Source organism: Rhododendron vialii, chromosome 13a (assembly GCF_030253575.1).
Source record: "Rhododendron vialii isolate Sample 1 chromosome 13a, ASM3025357v1".
In the NCBI taxonomy this organism is placed as follows: Eukaryota; Viridiplantae; Streptophyta; class Magnoliopsida; order Ericales; family Ericaceae; genus Rhododendron; species Rhododendron vialii.
In genome coordinates, this window is record NC_080569.1 from 10724190 (window position 1) to 10743689 (window position 19500).

The 19500-nt window shown below is 37.5% G+C and overlaps 1 protein-coding gene and 1 long non-coding RNA gene across 7 annotated transcripts; one reads left to right on the forward strand and one right to left on the reverse strand.

Moving 5' to 3' along the window:
- Window positions 1-302: 302 nt before the first annotated feature.
- LOC131314908 (protein-tyrosine sulfotransferase) lies at window positions 303-14007 on the reverse strand. 6 transcript variants are annotated; one of them, XM_058343837.1, is made up of 14 exons: window positions 13731-14007; window positions 13402-13448; window positions 12852-12928; window positions 11777-11954; window positions 11599-11670; window positions 9502-9790; window positions 6519-6656; window positions 3415-3519; window positions 3145-3292; window positions 2690-2718; window positions 2527-2595; window positions 2302-2421; window positions 1321-1449; window positions 303-619 (listed from the first exon to the last, which is right to left on the reverse strand). In XM_058343837.1, the coding sequence occupies exons 3-14, from the start codon at window positions 12898-12900 to the stop codon at window positions 476-478; spliced, it is 1470 nt and encodes a 489-aa protein (XP_058199820.1). In that variant the 5' UTR covers window positions 12901-12928; window positions 13402-13448; window positions 13731-14007; the 3' UTR covers window positions 303-475. The 6 variants fall into 6 exon arrangements, with proteins under 6 accessions (XP_058199820.1, XP_058199819.1, XP_058199816.1 ...); XM_058343836.1 differs by having other exon boundaries at window positions 12852-12923; window positions 13731-13883; XM_058343833.1 differs by having other exon boundaries at window positions 12852-12923; window positions 13313-13448; window positions 13731-13883.
- Window positions 6664-9550, forward strand: LOC131314909 (uncharacterized). Its single transcript, XR_009196534.1, has 4 exons — window positions 6664-6995; window positions 7349-8215; window positions 8263-8523; window positions 9439-9550. It is a non-coding gene; the product is annotated as an uncharacterized LOC131314909 (long non-coding RNA).
- Window positions 14008-19500: the final 5493 nt, after the last annotated feature.

Consider the following 19500-nt stretch of genomic DNA (forward strand, 5'->3'; position numbering starts at 1 on the left):
TGGCTCCCTCTCTGCAACAAATATTGGTATATCAGCTTTTCAATCAGCAATTGATATTTGATCCAACAAATCAAAATTCACCTGAGAAGAATAACTGGATTAATCACATACCAAGGTCTCGATCGCGATTTGTGACTAAACCACAACAGGGAAAAGAAAAAATTCAATGAAATTTAACCATTTCCTCATGAACTTGGTGATCATACCAAAATTCTAGCTGAATAGATCAAATGAATCTGCAATGTCTAATTAAAAAACCACACAGCCGAAAGGGTACAAAGAAAACACAAGAAAACTCGGTCTTTCTGCAAACAAACCATATTACTTTCACCTTCCATGAGTGCCCATCTCTACAAAAATGCACAAAATCTGGCCTTTAATTTAAGGGAATCGACACCTGACACTAAATGCTGAACTGATTGTCACTTTCTATCCTTCAACTTCCTGTATGCCTAGAACTAAAATTAAATCACAATTATAGTTTGAGTTTCAACGTTCTTCTTCTTTTTACAAATAATCCAATGAACAAAAGGAGTAAGATTATGGAGATAGCGAACAAAAGGAAGTTCCTGGAGGCCGCACTGTATGGGTCATCAAACTTGATGTCCTTCTCCTGCAACTGATTGAGTACATAACACAAAACATGTCACTTCCATTAAAAGAGAACTCAGTGAGGTTATATATGATGCAGCACAATGCAAATGGGGTGATGCTGAGTATAGTAAACAAAGATATATTTCCAGTCCCAAATTACTACATAATCTCAGTCATGTCGAAAACAATTTTTAACAAGGCAGTTATTACTTCCTGGTTATTGATTCTTGTAAAAGTACGGTAATATATGACTTGTATTGAAGAAGCCAGCAAGAAATGGTATCAAAGAAACCAAAGTGATTGGGGAGACCAAACAAATGATTTCAGAGAGACAGAGAGAGAGAGCGCAGTTAAGTTGTGAGAAGTTGTGAGAACTATGTTATTTTTGGCAGTCCTTAGTGATTTATTGAACATCTTCATTGCTCATGCAGAGAATATTGGAAACTGCTCAGCTGATAACAATCACTAGCTTGAGTGCTTCACAATTATATCAACTGCTCAAAATTGGTTAACATCTAAAGCAAGCATTTCAGACCACATGGATGTTTTGCATCACTACTATCCCATTAATATCTCATGGTCAAGCGATCTGTATTTCTGACAATATAGTATGGCATGAATTGTTTTTAAATGATGAATGTGTGAGTCAAGTACAAGTGGGATTGCAGTCCACAAACAGTAGTATTGAAACGCCAGAAACAAGTCTTGAAAAAGATTGTCACTTACTTTGAGTTGCTGCATCATTTGTTTATGTTGCTTCGAGAAGCTGGACTGGGCATATCTGTAGAGTTCCATATCTAAGATGTTAAGTGATTTGATCTGCTGGAGCACCACTTCAGGAACATCAAGACGGGCCTGTAAGGGGTAAAAACTTAGCAACATTAGTGACAGGAGGAGCATAACAACTTTATCTAATCGGTGAACATCAAACACCTATGCTAAAAACTAAAAAACAAAAGCACAAAAGTGACTACCACCAATTCCTTCAACCCCACAGGCCACATGGCAAGGTATATATATTCCTGAAGGCTTTAGTTTAGGCATATCAATATTTTAAACTTTAATACCAAAGAAGGGAAAAAGATATTGAAATTAGAAACATTCAGTAGATCATTCTCTTTTCTACTTTCCTTTAATAAGTGATATGTAGTTACATAGAAGCAAAAAAGAACCAGAGAACAAAAGGTTCATATTGTAATTCCCTCCCTCTCACTCCCCCCAAAACTTACATGCACTCGCTAATGGGGAAAAGAGAAAAATAGACAGAAGCCAGAAAAAGAAAAGACATCATGGAACATGCAGCTAATCAGCCTTTCTATACCTAATACACATAATTGAGAAACATTCAAAAACAAAAATCAGAAGAACAAAACTAGGTTAAAAGTATGTGAAGAGAAATAAACACCCATTTGAATTCGACCAGAGGGAGGGAGATAGCAAAGCAAGAGAATGGCAAAATCCATTGACCCTACCAATAGTGCCTGGTATCTTAATTTGCCTCTTACCAGATTTACATTTGATGACGAAGGATTGTGATTTTCATGCTATCTCCTATTAGCTTAAGTTGCTTAACGACTTCTACCCCCATATCATCAATCAGACAAAATAAGCATCATAACATATGATTACTACGCTCAAAACTGAACAGATCAAGACAGAAACACCACAAGCACAGTAAATCTTTGAAGACCTTGACAGTGAAAATACCTCCTTACTAAAGTTCGCTGGGGAGATTCTCTTCAAAGAAGCAGTACGTCGTTGTTTTTGGGTCCTTCGTAAGCTAGAAATACAAGTTTCGTACGCTTCCATAAGTCTTCCCACAGTCATCTGTTATGGTAGGAGAAGGGATCTCAATCGCTTATTCAGAATCAAAGGTTGCAGATGAATGAGCAGATACTGAGTGAGAAAGTTTACACTGCAAGGAAGGCTTACATGTTCATTTTTTGCATTGATGATTTGAGCAGCAGAAATTTTACTTGCATTTTGGTCTGTGCTGCTATTCTGCAATGCAGCCAAAATGATGGAAACAAGGTCTACAAACCTGATTAATCTACAAGAATCTACTAATCAGCAATCATGAGTCTACCGTTGTTACCTGGTGATATTCTGGAGATGAGCTCTCTTCTGCAGACCACAAGGACATGATTAAAAGTAAAACCTAGGTTTTCCCATATACTAATGCGACAAGGAAAGAAAATTTAGACATCCTAAGCAAACTTCAATGCAAGAAGAATGTGTGCTTTTATGTGTCTTGCTACTAAGAAAGAAACCTTGCAATTTCCTTCATATCAGGCCTAGATTTCACTGATTGAGTTTTATCTTCAAAATCAGGCTGCAGTATCACCAATATAGCCAGTGTTCTAAAACAAGGAATTAATCGCTGGTGGGGCCTATGCGATTAGGTTTGACTAACGATTAGTTGGTGATTACTAATTAATATGCACCGATTAATCGCTTGAAAGTGGCCGACCACTCGACTAGTTCCTATCGACTTTTAGAACATTGAATATAGCAAATGACAGACAGACAGAAATACTTTGCAATGCTGACCTGATATGTCATCATCCACAGGATTCTTGCTGTAATTGGATGCTATTTTCTGGGATATCACCTGAGCACCAACCACATTTGCGAACATTGTTGCCGATTCTCTGTGGTCATCAGTAAGTCCAACATACAGCATATTATCCAACCTCTTCTGCAAGATTTACAGTTTATCTATGATGATTGGGACCATAAGAAGAGAAAAAAAAGAACTATCCCGGAGAAAAAACATCATCCTCCAATATCATCCGTGACCGAGGAACCTATTGCCATTACCTTAGCAACTTCAAGCACGTATTCACCTAGAGTTTGATGCTTCAGTACACACCGACGCACTTCATGCGCCTCAGCTAGATAAGAGTTGTTTGTGAGCCCTGCAATCTGTACATAAAAATGGTCATTGCCATAATATGAAATGTAGCAAGACGCCAATACCAAAGAATCATAAAATAAATACAAATTCCCGCACCATATACTAGACTGTTTACAAATTTATTACACGAATGCTTGACTGTTCTCAATGTTTGTATGGTATTCCTTCCACATCCTCAAAATTTGAGTTCAGTAACAGAATACTGTGTTTACTACTTCCTCCGACTTATACATTATGGACACTGAGATGGTCAACTACTTGCAAATGGTTGCATGCCTGTTTATCTGGTAAGTGGCAAGTAATTTGCTAGGAAGTGTCAAAAATTAACATCCTGCCCTCCATATACCCCACATGTACACAGAGCCAAAAGAATCAAAACCACTCACATCTCGTCTCCTCAAAAAAGGTACCATAAGGACTAGTTAGCACAGATACACCTTGGCAAGATCATATGAAATTTAGGCTCTTTCCCATCTGATGTGAAACGTTACCTTCCTCAAGAAATAAACCACCACCACAACACAGTGGTCCTATATTATTCCTCACACTCGCCCATGCAAATTCCTAAAAGCACCCACTGCTGATTCCTTACACAATCCTGAAAATGGATAACTGGAATATTAAGGATTTTAGTTCAGTGGTTATTAAATCTGGACACTCATTCATCTACCAGTTTGCAATCAGCTGCATTCTGCGTACTAATTTTGGATAAGCAATGATATCTTGAAAAGCACCAAAGCAGTACAACCTGGTTGCATGCAACATGTAAATTGTCAAAACTAAATAAAACCACCGAAGAAGCCTCATCTCTCCGAGAAATTTTACAAGACTAGTCAGCACCTATGATGCACCAACACGGACACGGACACCGACATGGGGACACGGACACGGCGGGGGACACGCCACGTGTATATTTATATATTTATATAAATAAATAATTAATTATAGTTTGACACCCATAAATTTTAAAAAAATTACAATTTTGCCCCAAATTTTTTTAAAAAAATTACAGTTTGGCCCCTGCTGTGTCCCCATCAGTGTCCCTAGCCGTGTCCCCCCGTGTCCCCCTACAAAATTTATATTAAATTATGGGACACGCCACGTGGCGTGTCCCGTATGTGTTCCCGCCATGTCCCCGTGTCCGACACTGCGATACTTCGACCTCTAGAGGTGTCGGTGCTTCATAGGTCAGCACCAAAAATACAAAGAGATTAATCTTCAAAGTCGGCTCCTCTAGTCCGCCAAACATGCACCTTTTTCTTTCTTTCCAGAAACACCACCAAAAACACAACGGGCCCTGCCCACAACCTCACCTTCCTTCCCACTGCCTCAGAAGTGAGTATTAAACATTTGGCCAACGGCCAGCCCAGTCATGGTTTTATGCATGGCACGCAATTTGGGAGTCACTGACACCTACTACGATTATCACAACAACGTGCTGTTTACAGCTCTTCAAATGCCGTGTACTCAATAGAACTCCAACTTCTCAGAATGTCCGAATCCTTAGGTAACACATCTCAAGTCATCTTAAACTTCATTCTTTTTAAATACACACATCTACAAAAAAAGAAAGAAGTCATGTTCTAGGTTTTTAAAAAAGATACTATTGAAGAGTGCAATAATCCATGACATAACATAGTAAGGGAACCCTCTCGAATATTTTAAGCACAAATGACGGCAGACAGATTAAGTTTTCAGAACATAAGCATGACTTTACTTCAAAAGAAATGATATCTATTCAAGACTATCAGGTAGGAACAACAATGCCCACATTGTCTGGGACCTAATGGCACAGGCGCTAGAATAGAAAAAGACTACTTTTGAAAGGATCGAATGTCAAAATTAAGTTTAGAAGCTACTTTGGTCAAAGGAAGCTAATCAATATTAGATTGATTGGGCCTGTTTGTTCCAAACGTCTCATCAATGTAGCTCAATGTAGCTAAAAGCAAATGGACTAAAAACAGGAAAGAGAAGAAAAGTAGAAGTGAGAAGGTTCCCAAAATACAATGAGAAATGGCAATGGGAAGTAATTTGTAATGGAGAAGAGAGGGTAAAGAAAACTGGAGAGAACTCACTGAATTCTTCCAAGATGCTGGAAAACTTGGACAATAATCTGTTGCTAGAAAAGTGGCCACAAGCTATTTAGGGTTCACTCTATCCCTGGGCCGTGCGATCTGCTTCCAAGCCTTCCTTGGCCTTTCAAGGCATAATAGGGAGAGGATTTCTGTAACTCCATGACAATGCCCCATCACTGCAACCTACTCAGTGTACTCACTTCGTACTATCCTTGCTGAATTGAGCTGGTAACAACATAGGCTCAACAACTTGGTAGCGACTATGGACCCTGGCTTAACGATAAAAACACATCTAGGACATGCTACATAAAGAAGTGAATCATGTGCTAGCCAACTTAATTGGGCTAATTGGAAAATCCATCAGTAAAGAATATCACTTGAGTAGGTATCTCCAATGCTCTCCCTCTTTTATAGTTCTATCTAATGCATGTCCCTCTCTCCCCATTTAGGAGTATGACCTCCTAGATCAAAGAACCCACGCTTTAACACTCCTTAGTCAACACTTCATGGCATATGATTAACGCAGCTCATCTCAAGACACCACTTGAATCTTAAAGATAATGCTATTCGCTCCAAGACATTTTGCTTCAGAACATCCAACTTGCAAGGGCAAACATGATGGAAACTTTCCTGATAAGGCCATGTGCATGACCTCATCTGGTCAAGGGAACACTAGCAAAGATAGTGAAACAGAATTCAAAGGAATAGGGCAGGATGCATTCAGTCTCAGCAAATTTTTTCTTAAAGCCCTTATTCTGTACAAAAGGTTATAAAAAGGCCAAAAAAAGAAAAAAAAGACTAGGATCATTAGCATAGTGACCATGACCCAAAGCTTTTGTTGTTACAAAACCAACAGTCCAATGAACCAACCACAATACATACAAATAAAATAAACAACAGCTCCTAATTGCAATGCAATCATCGGCTAGTACCTGGAATGTGGCTCCATTGTGAATGATATCCCGAGCTATAGGATCATTAATGTATTCATGTAATGGCATTACCGTGTGTTCCATATTATAAGAGTCATTACTTCTACTGTAAAGTCCCTGAAGCTCTCTGGCATCTCTCTGTCCCACAGAATGAACAAAAATTAACTCATCAGACATAGTAATGTAGCACACTTTAAAGGCTTACATACAGTCATCTAGTAAGCGAAATAGAATAACCTTATTCATGGAGACTGCCAAGTACCAAGAATATACCTATCTCTTCCATCATGATTAGATTCTTACTATGTCAAGGCGAAGTCTGAAGAACAATCCTTCTGCTGTGTGTGTATAGATGTATTTTGGGTTATCCAAAGTGAAGTAGAGAACGCGAGGATGATATGTTAACTTTCTTAAAGAAGAGAATGAAAAAGGATGTACTTTGTAGCTTTTCTTATGTATTACTGGTTAGGAATGAAAGTGATACTCCCTCCGTCCCGCAATGTTTGGCACTTTTGTGCTTTTCCTTGTCCCATAATATTTGGCTGCTTTGAAAAGTCAATAGCAAAATTAGGCGAATTTCCCATTTTACCCTTTTTTTTGCACTCTAAACAACAATCTATTCAAAATTCAAAGAAACAAAAGTACACTTTTCAATTTGGGAGCCACAATTGCCGCCAAAACTTTTTGGTATCTGGCCCAAATTTGAAAATTTTCAAATAGTGTTGAAATTACATAAGGGTAAAATTGGAAAGTTAGCTCATCAATTGTACATCAAAATTTTTCTCTTAAAAGTGGGAATTCCCAAAAGTGCCAAAAATTGCGGGACGGAGGGAGTAGTAAATTAAGATCTTAAAAAGGAACAATGGAAGAGCTATTTTTCGAAAAATATGTTATGAACATCACTAAGGACTTCAAAAATTTCTAGGAACACAAACTATAACCTTTTCCCCCAGAAAACTGTAATAGCTGCTATAAGGAGTCAGGATGATATTTATATTGAAGTTTGCAGTGTTAATATCCTCCTGGATAGATTCCAAAATACCAACTTTAAATCCTAAAGTCTTAATAGATAACCATTAAGTTAAATCCCAAAAACTAAATAGATAACCATAAAAAGAATTAATATCCTCCAGGATCATATACGAAGAACTTGAAGGGCCCATGGAGTATTCCTTCCTGTTCCCTATCATCATCTAGTTCAACAATATTCTACAGATTGAAAGATGCCTAACTGGAGGAAAAGCATGTTGATGCCTAGACACAGCACTGCACTAAAGGTGATATTGATAATACATACTACAATAAAGAGGATATTTCATATGCTCATATCGATACTTAAGAGTGTTCTAGTAGCGTGTCAATGACTATAACCATAAACGGAGAGCTAGGATCTCCTAAAGTAACTCTGCCTTGAACAAGAAACAAATTTTGACCGACCTTCCCGCCATCCTTGAGTGTGGGCCTAGCTATGGAACCCCAAACACGTCTCACTGGGTAGCACAAAGTAGGATAAGGCTTTTAGAGAAGGTGCATCTTAATATACTGTTGAGTTGACCGCGGATTGGGCACTTGATGTGTTCAACTATCACCAGGGCAAAATAGAAAGAGCATCCTAGGTCATAGGATGCTTAATATTCATTGAAAGCAAGGATGTACAGCAGCAGAATGCCAAAGGACAGCATGCACCCCAAGATCTTGTTGATGAGAGGAAATCAACTATAGTGAAACGTCATTAGGACTGAAGATTGGGAGTTTTGCCTTTTGGTTTATTCCCCATTAAACTCTAACAAACCGAAGGCTTCCTCATCCACAATAGAAAATAAGAAATGTATATACAGATCCATATATTCACTGGTTCAAGAAAGAACAGTTATACATCTGTTATGAAGCCCTAACATTTTTGATGCAATTCAGTCTCCTCTTCTTTGATGGAAACCTTTTAACAATCAAATCCACTCAATAAAATGATTACTAAAGAACAACTACATGCCAATTAAGGGCTAAGGTGGCTTCAATAGTGGAAAATGGGGCTTGGAGATGGCCTAGATTAAGAAACCACCTTATTCAGACCATCATCTCTCACACACCTCAGAATTTGGTTCCACACCCTGAGATGGTGGATTCAGTAATTTGGGTGCCTCATCCTAGTGGTATTTTCACTATTAAGTCCGCTTGGGAAGCTATTCGGGAGAAATTCCCTATTCAGCCTCAATTCAAGGTTATTTGGGGTAGTCATAATGTCCCTAGATGGTCTTTTATACTTTGGTTGGCAGCTCTTCACAGAGTGAGTACTAAGGACAGATTGAGAAACTGGGGTATGGCTTTGGATGCTCTTTGCTGCCTCTGCCAGGATGAGGAGGAATCACATCATCACTTGTTCTTTGATTGTTCATATTCTACATGTGTTTGGCAGTACTTGGTGTCAAAGAATAGAGTGGCTGGCATTCCTAATAATATGGGAGATGTCCTTGATTGGTTGTAGGGCAATGTATCTTATGATACTTTCAGATTTGTTAGTTTGAAGAGTACATTGGCAGCTACTGTTTATGGTCTTTGGCAGGAAAGAAACTCTCGTATTTTCTGTGCAAAGATGAAGGATCATACTCAGGTGGCAACAGATATAGCCAATGGGATTTGTGCTTTCCTTAGCTCCAGAAGGAATGTAAAACAATCCTTGCAAAATCGGAGTATTTGTGAGATATGGGGCTTGCCTCATAGGATCATGCAATCTGTATAGTTTTTTTTATAGGGTGTTCTTTGATTTTGTTTTCTTGTTTAGAGCTGTTAAGTATGGCTGCCTGTTTTGTTGTTTCTTGTAAGGGGATTCTATCCCTTATACTTTGTTTCTTGGTTTGAGCCTAATAAAATTTTGTGCACTTATCAAAAAAAAAAAAAAACTACATGCCAATTAGTAACCAAGGAAAAGAAACAAATGACATGAATTAACGAGAAGCGCCATTGCATAAACAATAAACAACCATACCCGAGCGAATAGGTCCTCTCTCATCCAGGGAACCAAATACTTCCACGGCCAAATATCCAATGTGCTTACCCCACCCTGCTTCGAACGTAATCGTCCAGCCATTCGTGCAACGGATGTTAGGTTAGGATGCACCAGAAACCTTGCTGCTACCTCTATAGAAAATTCGTAAGTGCTAAAGACGCGGTCAATTGGGTTCCTCAGTATTGTCACCACCGAAGTTTTTTCCATGGGAAGTCTCGACATCATGCTGTAGTCATCATGAGTAACCAATAACCTGCAATTGTGTTTGCTGCACAACACACATATGTAAACATTTAAATGAAACTATGCAGAAAAATTATTAACATATTTTCCATCTGAAAAGTACATATGGATAACCATGAAATATTTCTCATACAAACTGTATTATCAAAGTTGGCCATTATGTTGCTGGTGCCTTGTCTTCGCTTTTCTCCACATTTAACACACTAAGCACATACTAAGTATGCAGCACGTTTATAAGCTAAACATCTTGGTCCGTAATCCATATGTAAATGCAAATACTGAAAAGCTTACTGTCAAGCAAGTTTATCGTCCATTTTTCCTTTGTTTTAGCCCTCCAATGTACCAGGAACTAGCTTAGGTATTGCCTGCTCGCTTTTTCATGGAATAAATGTTGGCTATTGGCCATTAAGTTGCTGGAGGCATTTTTGCTTTCATAACATACATCATACTAAATTAGCCCCTGTTCACTTTGAGGCACAGCCAAGTGGGTATATGCTTATCATCATCCTCGGTATCTAAAAATGAACAGCTTCCAATAAAGCAAGTTTGTTGTAAATTTTTTCTTCATTTTAGCTCCCTGATGTACAATGAACTTGTTTAGGTGTTTCCCGTTTGCTTTTCTTCCTCGTGATTCATGGCTCCCCTTGTAAAGAAGGCAAAACAAAGTGTCATCTGTTGAGTAATATATGGAAAAACAAACCAAAGGTTTGGAGCTTGACATTCTTTCACAACCAAAACTGGGACAAATAACTAGCCCTAGGGGTGTATGGCAAGAAAGTAAACGTAATTCAGGGTGTGGTCAAGGAATAGAACACCCACACCCAGAACACAGCAATGTGGTACAAATATTAGCATCCTTTGAATGTTTATATTGCCATAGATATCCAATTATATAATCCAGAACAGCTATTTTTTTCATCATGGCGGACAACACCCACATTACAACCAAGAAAAAAAAAAGTAGTCAAGGAATTTATTATAATCGTCTTAGACAACGTTTACACACCATAAATACACACGTATATGCATAAAGAGAAAAGAAGTTCCGCTATTACGAGACAGATTCATCTGAATATTGGCATCACTATGTACTTTCATACTCCTTTCAACTCCATAAATAAAGCCCATTTAGAGTTTTCTTGGGCACAACTCATCTGCAATATCTAGTCAAACGGATGATTTTTACTGGGTTTTGGTTTTTTGGTTCTTGGTTTTGTTCTTTCGGTGCTTCATTGGGGTTAGGATTTTCCTTTTGGCGTTTAGTTTGTCTTGGTTGGGGTTTTTTTGGGGTTGCTTTAGCTTTGTTCGGTCATCGTTTCGGTGTGTTGGTTGGCTTCTTGCCTTCCTTTGGTTTCGGTTCTAGTGTGGCGTGTGCCAGTGTGCCCGTGATCCATTTAATCTTTTTCAAAGATTAATAAAAAAAAATTGCCGATAAAAAAAAGAGGCTGATTTTGCTCTAAAGTAAGACCAATTGCATTTGAGGGGGTTAAGTGCAAAGTCAAGGTAGAGGTAAGGGAAAGGTTTTATGTGGAAAAGGGATGTTTATATCATTTTATGTCTCCACAGCCAGCCAAGAAAAGATTTGATGCCCCATGTGAGGCCAGCATGCCAAGTAAGTCCCTTGGCTGACTTTGAACAGCAAGCAAATACCAAGGCTAATGACTTTCTCTTTCCTAAAAGAAATTCTCTGTCTCGACTGGATTCATGGGTGATCGCTAATATTTATTTGTCCCATGGGAAACAAAAATACAAAATGAAGGGGGACACCGGACACTATGATGTGCCAACAAAAATGTCCTGCATTACAGTAAAACACATTTGAAGAGTTCTTACCTCGGATCAAACCGCAACTTATCATATGAACGGGGACATTCCAAAGAGCTCGAATACAACTTTCTCAAGAAACTGCAAGCTTAAATTTTCTTCATGAGGAAGGTATTCTACTTTTCAAAATATCATAGAGGAGAATATAAATGAAAAAAATCCAGTGAGTATTTTACTTAATAATTACCAATGGAAATATGTTCGCCCACCCGTTCTCGGAACATGAAGGAAAAATAGCAAATCCTGTAGTCTATGTTTTTCTTCTTTGACTTCTAAATCAGGGGAAGAAGAAGCCCACTTGTTGACGGTATTCTTGCAATGCTCATAGTCATCTTTGACAAGTGAGGCACTTATTTTTGAAAAAGCTGGTAAATAGTCAGGAAAGTACAAAGAATTAAACATTAAGTTAAATGATACAATCAGAATACGCATGGCTAGAGAAACTGTAAGAAAGCTCTTAGCCTATATATATTCACTTCAAATATCCAGTATCGTTGAATTCCACATCTTGAAGTCTTGGAAATATCAATCATAATCCCAAGGGGCTAAAACTCAGACCATATCTTTACGTTCTGAATTCATTTTGTCTGTTTAGGACATCCATTAGTACTACAGAGTTCAAGATATTAGGAGATGGCCGGTGGCCAGTGGTTGCTCAGAATTCATGAAACAAGTGAAATGGGTTAAAGGATATTCCATGACAAACTTGAGATGGTTAAAGGCTCCATGATTCATTTTCAAGTAATAACATTCCATAGACAAAAAGGGCACCATGGGGTTACCACATGAACGAGTGGCACAACAATAGAAAAAGCATTGAAGAACGCCAAAAGAACAGGCCACAACAAAATCTCAAGCCTCCAACATGGTTTTATTCAAAGGCACCGCAAAATTACCCTGGAAAACTTTGGCTTCGGGAGTTTATAGAGAATTAGACCTGTAAAATTCCAACATGTTTTCAAACATAGCAACTGGATTGGGTGGCTAGGATCTCGGCAATCAGTAGCAGGTGTTATGGGTGTAATTACATCTGGTAACAAGGTAATCTCACACAAGCTAGATTTAAGCCTTGAAATCGCGGTTAATTACACATTCCTTTCAATACCAAACATAAAAAAGACCGGCACAAGCTATGTTTTAATTACTAAAACCTTCTTCTTTACCACAAAATAAGAAAAGTCATAGGCCTTACCCAGGAGTTTTTCCCCCATTCAGGCCACAGAATTTTAAAAATAACATTAGTTTACTTGGTAAGAACATACCACATCCGAGGAGCACCAGCAACGCAACACACTTAAGAGCACAATCCATCCAGCTCAGTTCAGCTCTATTTACTTCACTTCAACAAAACCAAAAGGAAAAATGCAAACATGCCACTATCAGAACCCATCAAACAAGGAAAAGAAAGACCAAAAAAATCCACAAGTCAATTGTAAGGGTGATAAAAGAGCCGAGCAGTTAGTTGTTCAAGCTTGGTTTGAAAACTTAACAAGCTTCAAGCCTTGTTCAAGCTTAGCTTGTTTTACGAGACAAGCCGATCTCAAACAAGATTTAATTGAGCCGACCAAGAGCCCGATCTCGACTAGCTTGAATTTTTTATACATCATAAGCTGAACGAGTTGAGCAATAACTTGTTTGAGCTTGCTTTGAAAGCTTTACAAGCTTCAAATAAATTTACAAGCTTCATTCTCTTACGAAAAAACGAGCTTTTTAACGAAGGAACCTGAGCTCGAACTTGAACTCAAGTAGCTTGGTTTGTTTATAAGCCCTCGAGTAGCTTGGTTTGTTTATCAGCTCCACTCAAATGTCAACCTGCTCAAGTTGAAGTCTTGCAATGCAATTTGGAGTGATAGAAGCAACTGCAATCCAAATTATAAAGAGGTAAACACACAACGGTAAAAGAACAGATCAAACCGTTCAACTAAAGAAAACATAAAAGAAAAAAGAAAAAAAACTGTTTCATCAACTAGGAGGTTGCGGCACCTACCGAGGAGCCCCCAATCAAACCGAGGAGAGAGAAACAGCACAGAATCAGACTTTTCGGTGCACATATATTATATATGTATATATTTGTCATGTACATGCGATAGGGGCCATCGAAAGAGGCGATTATTGAGATGGGAGCCGAAAACTTGGAATACCTGTATCTCTACAAGGTTTCGAGATCTCGTGCTCGTAAAATCCCTCAGAAACGGTGCTGGAAAGTCCACTTGAAAAAAGCTCACGATCGGAGAGGGTTCCAACTCCGACCGAAGCTTCAAGCCCCTCCGATTTTCCCAGACATTGTCTAAACTTTCCCGGAAAATAGTAAAGGCTGTTTTTCTTTTTTCTTTTCTTTCTCTTAAAAAATCCCATTTATCGCCTGGGAGGAGTGAGGGGTAAAGTGGTAAAAAGGAGAGTGTTGTGTTTACATTGTGAATGCGGGAAATTGATTTTTATACTCTCTTTTTTACAATTTACAATTTTTTTTTGTCTTTATTCATTTGAATTCACTATTTTACCCTTTATTTAATACATTTTTCACACAATCAAGGATAATATTATAAAATGCATATGGATAAAACCAAAAAAAGGAGCGTGGATAATTAAAAGAGAAATGTGAAAATCATTTTCCTTTGAATGTCTGTAATACGGTAATCGGAAAATTTGTCTAAAGTACTACTCAAAATAGTGGTTCATTGGGCCATTTAGCCCAAGTTACTTCGGGGTTAGCTTTCTCTAATTATAGTTTGGATGAACTAATAATTAACTGAGCCTAGTTCAGTTGATATCCCGGATTTATACTTTGTATTTCATATATAATGTAAATGATCTTTTCTATCGATTTAAAAAAGAAGAAGAAAGAATAGACTAATTGTAGTTTGACACCCTATGCTATGGACAGTTTGCTAAAGCTCTCATAGGGAATTTGATTCTTGGTAATCTACTACTTGAGATAATCAGATTGTGATAGAATAGTTTAAAAAAAAAAAAAAACACCCAATGATTTACCAAAAAAAACCACTCAATACTTGAGATAATCAGATTGTCTAGTCTTATGGATGTTAATATTATCTATACATAAACTTTATTCCCTGCCGCCTGTCCAAAAACTTTCAATTTATCTATACCGTATTTTGTGAGGACAAAAAAAGTATCTACACAGGTGCCGGGACCCTACTAGCTACGATTACCTTCTCTCTTAATTAACTTGGTGATCTTTGTGACCAGAGCCAATCAGCTTTCTTCCAATTTTTTTTTTGGATCGGCAGAAATAATTATGTAAAAGAACTCGATAGGAGTACATCGAAAAGGGGAATGGTCATCCATTCAAAGGTTGGATGAGGGGAGAAAAAGAACGGAAGAAAAGAAACAGTCAAATACAGAGTAAAAAACTTCATGGTTCTAAACCTTAATCCTCCTAATTCTATCCAATCATTGGTTAAAATCATACGATAGTGTAACTAAGCATCAAGATTTTCGTTTCCCCGTATCCAAAAATGTCTGTCCTTGTCTTAATTAACCATGTCCGCCAAATCCTCATCATCCACCATTGCTCTCCAGGTCGACCATAGCGCGCACCACGAAAGAAAATAGTCTCCCTATAGGTTTTCCCCAGATCAGAATAATACAGCGAGAGTTAGAAACGCCGGAAGAAGAACAAAAACATTCAAAATATGTCATTCAAATTTTTGGGTGTAGACTTCACAGATATCATTACAACGCATCGTATCCGACACGCCTTAGTTGCATCTGTTTTGAGACAGATAGTGAATCTATTACTAACAGTTATCGATGCAAATTACAAGATACTCCTCAAGCAAGAAATCTAAACCACTTCAACACCAAGATAGCCACGATATAAAGAAAGACAGAATAAACCGAACAACCTCCAGCGGCTCCAAACAATTGTGTATAGGTTCCAAAATCTAAGAGACGAATTCCGATATTCATGCTCAAGAAACCAAAAGCCGCCTCAGCTAAACTGATCATGAAAGTTGCCATAGAGATAAGGAGACCCATTTGTAGAAGTTGATTCTGCTTGTCGTCCAAAACGATGTTGATGTAGTCAGTGTTGTGGACATATTCGTGCAACTTTAAGATCAAACAAGAAGAAGAACGGCATTAGAAAAATCACCACGAATTAAGAAGAAACATCGGCCTATTTTATTATTATTATTATTATTTTCCATTTTTGGTTTCCTTTGTGAATGGCAACGAAATAAATTAAAAAGGAATAAAGCGGAGTACAAACAAATTAAGGTGAGTACGAGGTAACCTATTTATCAATCCTCTAAGTTGGCAAAAGATAAAATTGTACGTTTTGTTGGGGAGACTAATTTTTTTGAACCTCATAGTAAGGAGACTTTAGAAATGGAACTAGGATAAGGAGTCCATTAATCAATTTCGATATAGCCCTTAATATTATATATGTCGAATTTCCATCGATCACTTCAGCCATCAACTTTGGGTAAAAATCAAGGTGGGGTGATTGTCACGCATAATGAAAAAATTGCAATAAAAACAAGGAATATACTTGATGCGGATGGAGATTTTCAAAAATATTATTTAAGCGTAAGTCTGTTGACACAGACAAAGCGTGCACAGATTTTGCACAGATCCCGATGTGGGGTCCACTACGGGTCCCACACATAAAATTCGAGCCGTTCTTTAGATTTAAAACATTTTTTCAAAGGCTTCCGCAAAAAATCAGTTCGATCCGATACCTAGAAGTATTCGATCTAATCATATTAGTTATCATTCAGGTTCAAAGTTGAATGAAAAGTTAGATGATTAGATCGAGTATTTTTAGGTATCGGATTGAGCTGATTTTTTGCGGGGGCCCTTGAAAAAATGTTTCAAATTTAATGAACGGCTCGAAGCATTTGAGTAGGACTCATAGTGGGCCCCACATCGAGATCTGTGCAAGATCTGTGCCCCCTTTGTCCGTGTGAATAGCACCTCTCATTATTTAAGCTTAAGTAATATTACATTTATTTTTTTATTATTTTGAATTTAGTTATTTTGGTAGGAAGTCTTCCTCATTAGACTTTGACACCATGTTCTTGCTTTTTTAACTCACTTCCCTACATTGGTTGGTATTAGAGCCTGCATTTAAATCCTGAGGGACGATTCGAGGAGGTGGAACTGTATGCAAAGAAGGTAGAGATGCTACCGTTGAAGACGAGTATGTGCGGGAGGTCATTGCATGGGTGGAGGAGAGGTGGTAGCAGATAGAAGCAGGCCAAATGGCAATACATGAAATTTTTGAATTCGGAAATTAATAAAAAAAATTGTTGATAAAAATAAATAAATTTGGCAATACATGTACATGCATAGATTGCTGCATTGTTAGGGCTTGTGGCTGCTCTAGGCCCTGGAACTCGGCCTAACCACCATTATCCTAACAGACATCCTGAGGAGGACAAGGTACGTTACGGAGGAGGAATAGGATGATGATGTCAAGGAAGAAAATGGTTGCCCGTTTGCTGCAAGTACAACAGAGAGGGAGGAGTGGAGGACCCATGGTGCAAGGAGATCATTCTACATGATGGAAGTTAGGGCGCTTCAATAGTGACACATCGACGGTCAAAGGTTCTGTGCATCTGGATGAATTTATGGATTCTATTTCTGCGGTGAAAAAAGTCCCGGTTATGGGGCCAGAAAATATTATTCCAAATTCAATTGTGGATTGGAATAAATAGCCTATTAATTTATCATGAAAGATCTACGGGAGAAATAATACTTGATGCATGTTTGGAGTGTGTTTGCTGTAATGACACGAGAAGTGGTCATGTCTATCTCTTTTCGGTTGAGATGAAAAAAGAAGTTGTCCAAGTGATAATTCAGCCCACTCAGGAAGTGGTTGATTTGAAAGTCGATGTTTCTGACTATCTGGATGATGGTGAGGTAATTGTTTTTCTAATTTTTGAAGACTTATCAAAATTCAGATTCGAGAAAATTAGTATGAAGTATAAAATCGATGCGGACAGGCAAAGGAGGATTAGATTGTTTCAACTTTCAAGTCATGCAGAACTCGAGGACTAGTTTTCTCAACCGAGGAGAATGATGCAGGTGGCGATTTTAAAATATATTATTTAAGCTTGAGTAATAATATATTTAGTTTTTTAGGAAGTCTTTCAATTTGAGAAATAAGTAGTCTAGAGTATTTAGTTTATCTAGTCTCCTTTTAATTAATATATGCTTGGTCGAAAAGAATGGTTAGTTTCTAATTTTATTGTTTCCTTTTTCTTTATTTCCTAGAATGTATAGGTTTTCATCTCTATTATAAAATGAGTGGTTAGCCTTACGGCAATTTGGTTGAGTTTGAATTACGAAGAAAACAGAGAGCTGTCTCTCAATCGTGAGCTTGTTCTTGTGTTGTTCTTGCATTTTCAACACGATTCCATGCATCACTACTCTATGGAAGAGAAGTGGCATAGCGTCATCTGAAATGAAATAGCAAAAGAGGGGAAAAAAAGAAAAGAAAAAAGAAAGTACTGTTGATAGTTTGTTTAAAGATTCCCTCAATTTGCACAAAGTAGGCTCCCAATAGCATTTCCAACTCTTCTACATTTGGCTTGAGATCACTGGCAGCTACAGTGCTGCTTTTGGAAAATGAAAACCAAGAGGCTTGATGAAGGATATTGAATGAGAACTCTAGTGAAAATTGAGAAACATCTTCTTGATTTATTAGAGGTTAAAGCTTAGTATGGTAGTGATAAAACCCTCGGCAGCATCCAAGTTTAATTGGGATGTGAGCCAATATACATTATAGTGAACATGATTTGGTCTCCAAAGTCAACTCCGAACTCAACTAACCACTTTTTTCGATAAGTCATCCGATGAGATAAATTCGTGGTTAGTTGGGGTAGTTTTTATGTGGGGTCATGAAATTTGTCCGCTACCGTTCTAATTTTTACTATTGTAAATTTTAGAATTTAATTTGAGATATTTTAAAAGACACTTTCGCATTCGTGCTTGCATACCCGCACGCATGTACTCGAATGAGAATAATATGCATGGCACATTTTTAAAAAAAGTTACTGTAGATTCAAAAAAATCTACCGTAGCCGATAATTGATTCCTTGATTCCTCTTCCTCTGTTGAATTTCCACTTAAGAAAAAAAATTAAAAAAATTCAAACTTTCTCTCATAATTTCCCTCACATTCAAACATTCTCTTTTAATAGATTTTTTGCTTTGAATCGTGTAGGAGATTAAATTCCTTCCGCCGGCGGCAGAAATTATGAATTTTGCACCACCATTATTTTGGGCCCCATGGTGCATTAATTGTCGATCTGAATCGTTCATCTTGTACGGCTCAAAGAGTAATTTTCTCATTCAAGAAATTAGTTTCACTGGACATTGATAGGTGTATCAAAATTTAAAATTTTAGTTTATAAAACAGATGGTTATGGACAATTTAACTTGACAGGATTAGACTGTCCATTTTACAAACTAAAATTCAACTTTTGATTGATCTATAGATGTCTAATCAAATTATTTTTGTGTGTGAATATACTACACTATGGCCTTATAAGATGAACGTTTTGAATTATAAAGCAATTACCCATTTGTTAGCCCAAAGGTTTTTATGAATACCTTGTTGATTTTGATGATAACAAATATATTTTATTGAAGAAGAAATATAATTAATATTGTGATATTTGGTACTCATTTGAGTTAATGTTTATTTTGTAGGATTTGGTTGAAGTACACAAGGACGCATTGCTACACCAAATCACTATCTCAATAGTCAAGATAAATTGAAAGGAGGAAGATTAAGGACAAATCTCCTCCTAACTTAATTGGCTAGAGAATGATTCAAATGAAAGAAATTATTGGGTGATAATTTTGTGAGGTTAAATTTCCAACGGCCAGTGGAAATTCCCATGCACATGCATTTCAGTGGAAAAATGGAAACTAGATA

Bases quoted from the DNA above. Each gene is read 5' to 3' on its own strand.
- LOC131314908 (XM_058343831.1), bottom strand. From the start codon at position 13,672: ATGTACATGACAAATATATACATATATAATATATGTGCACCGAAAAGT. The intron at 3,293-3,414 runs GTAATGGCAATA...TAAATCTTGCAG, and splicing joins ACGTGCTTGAAGTTGCTAAG to AAGAGGTTGGATAATATGCT. The intron at 2,719-3,144 runs GTCAGCATTGCA...TGTGGTCTGCAG, and splicing joins TGTGGATGATGACATATCAG to AAGAGAGCTCATCTCCAGAA.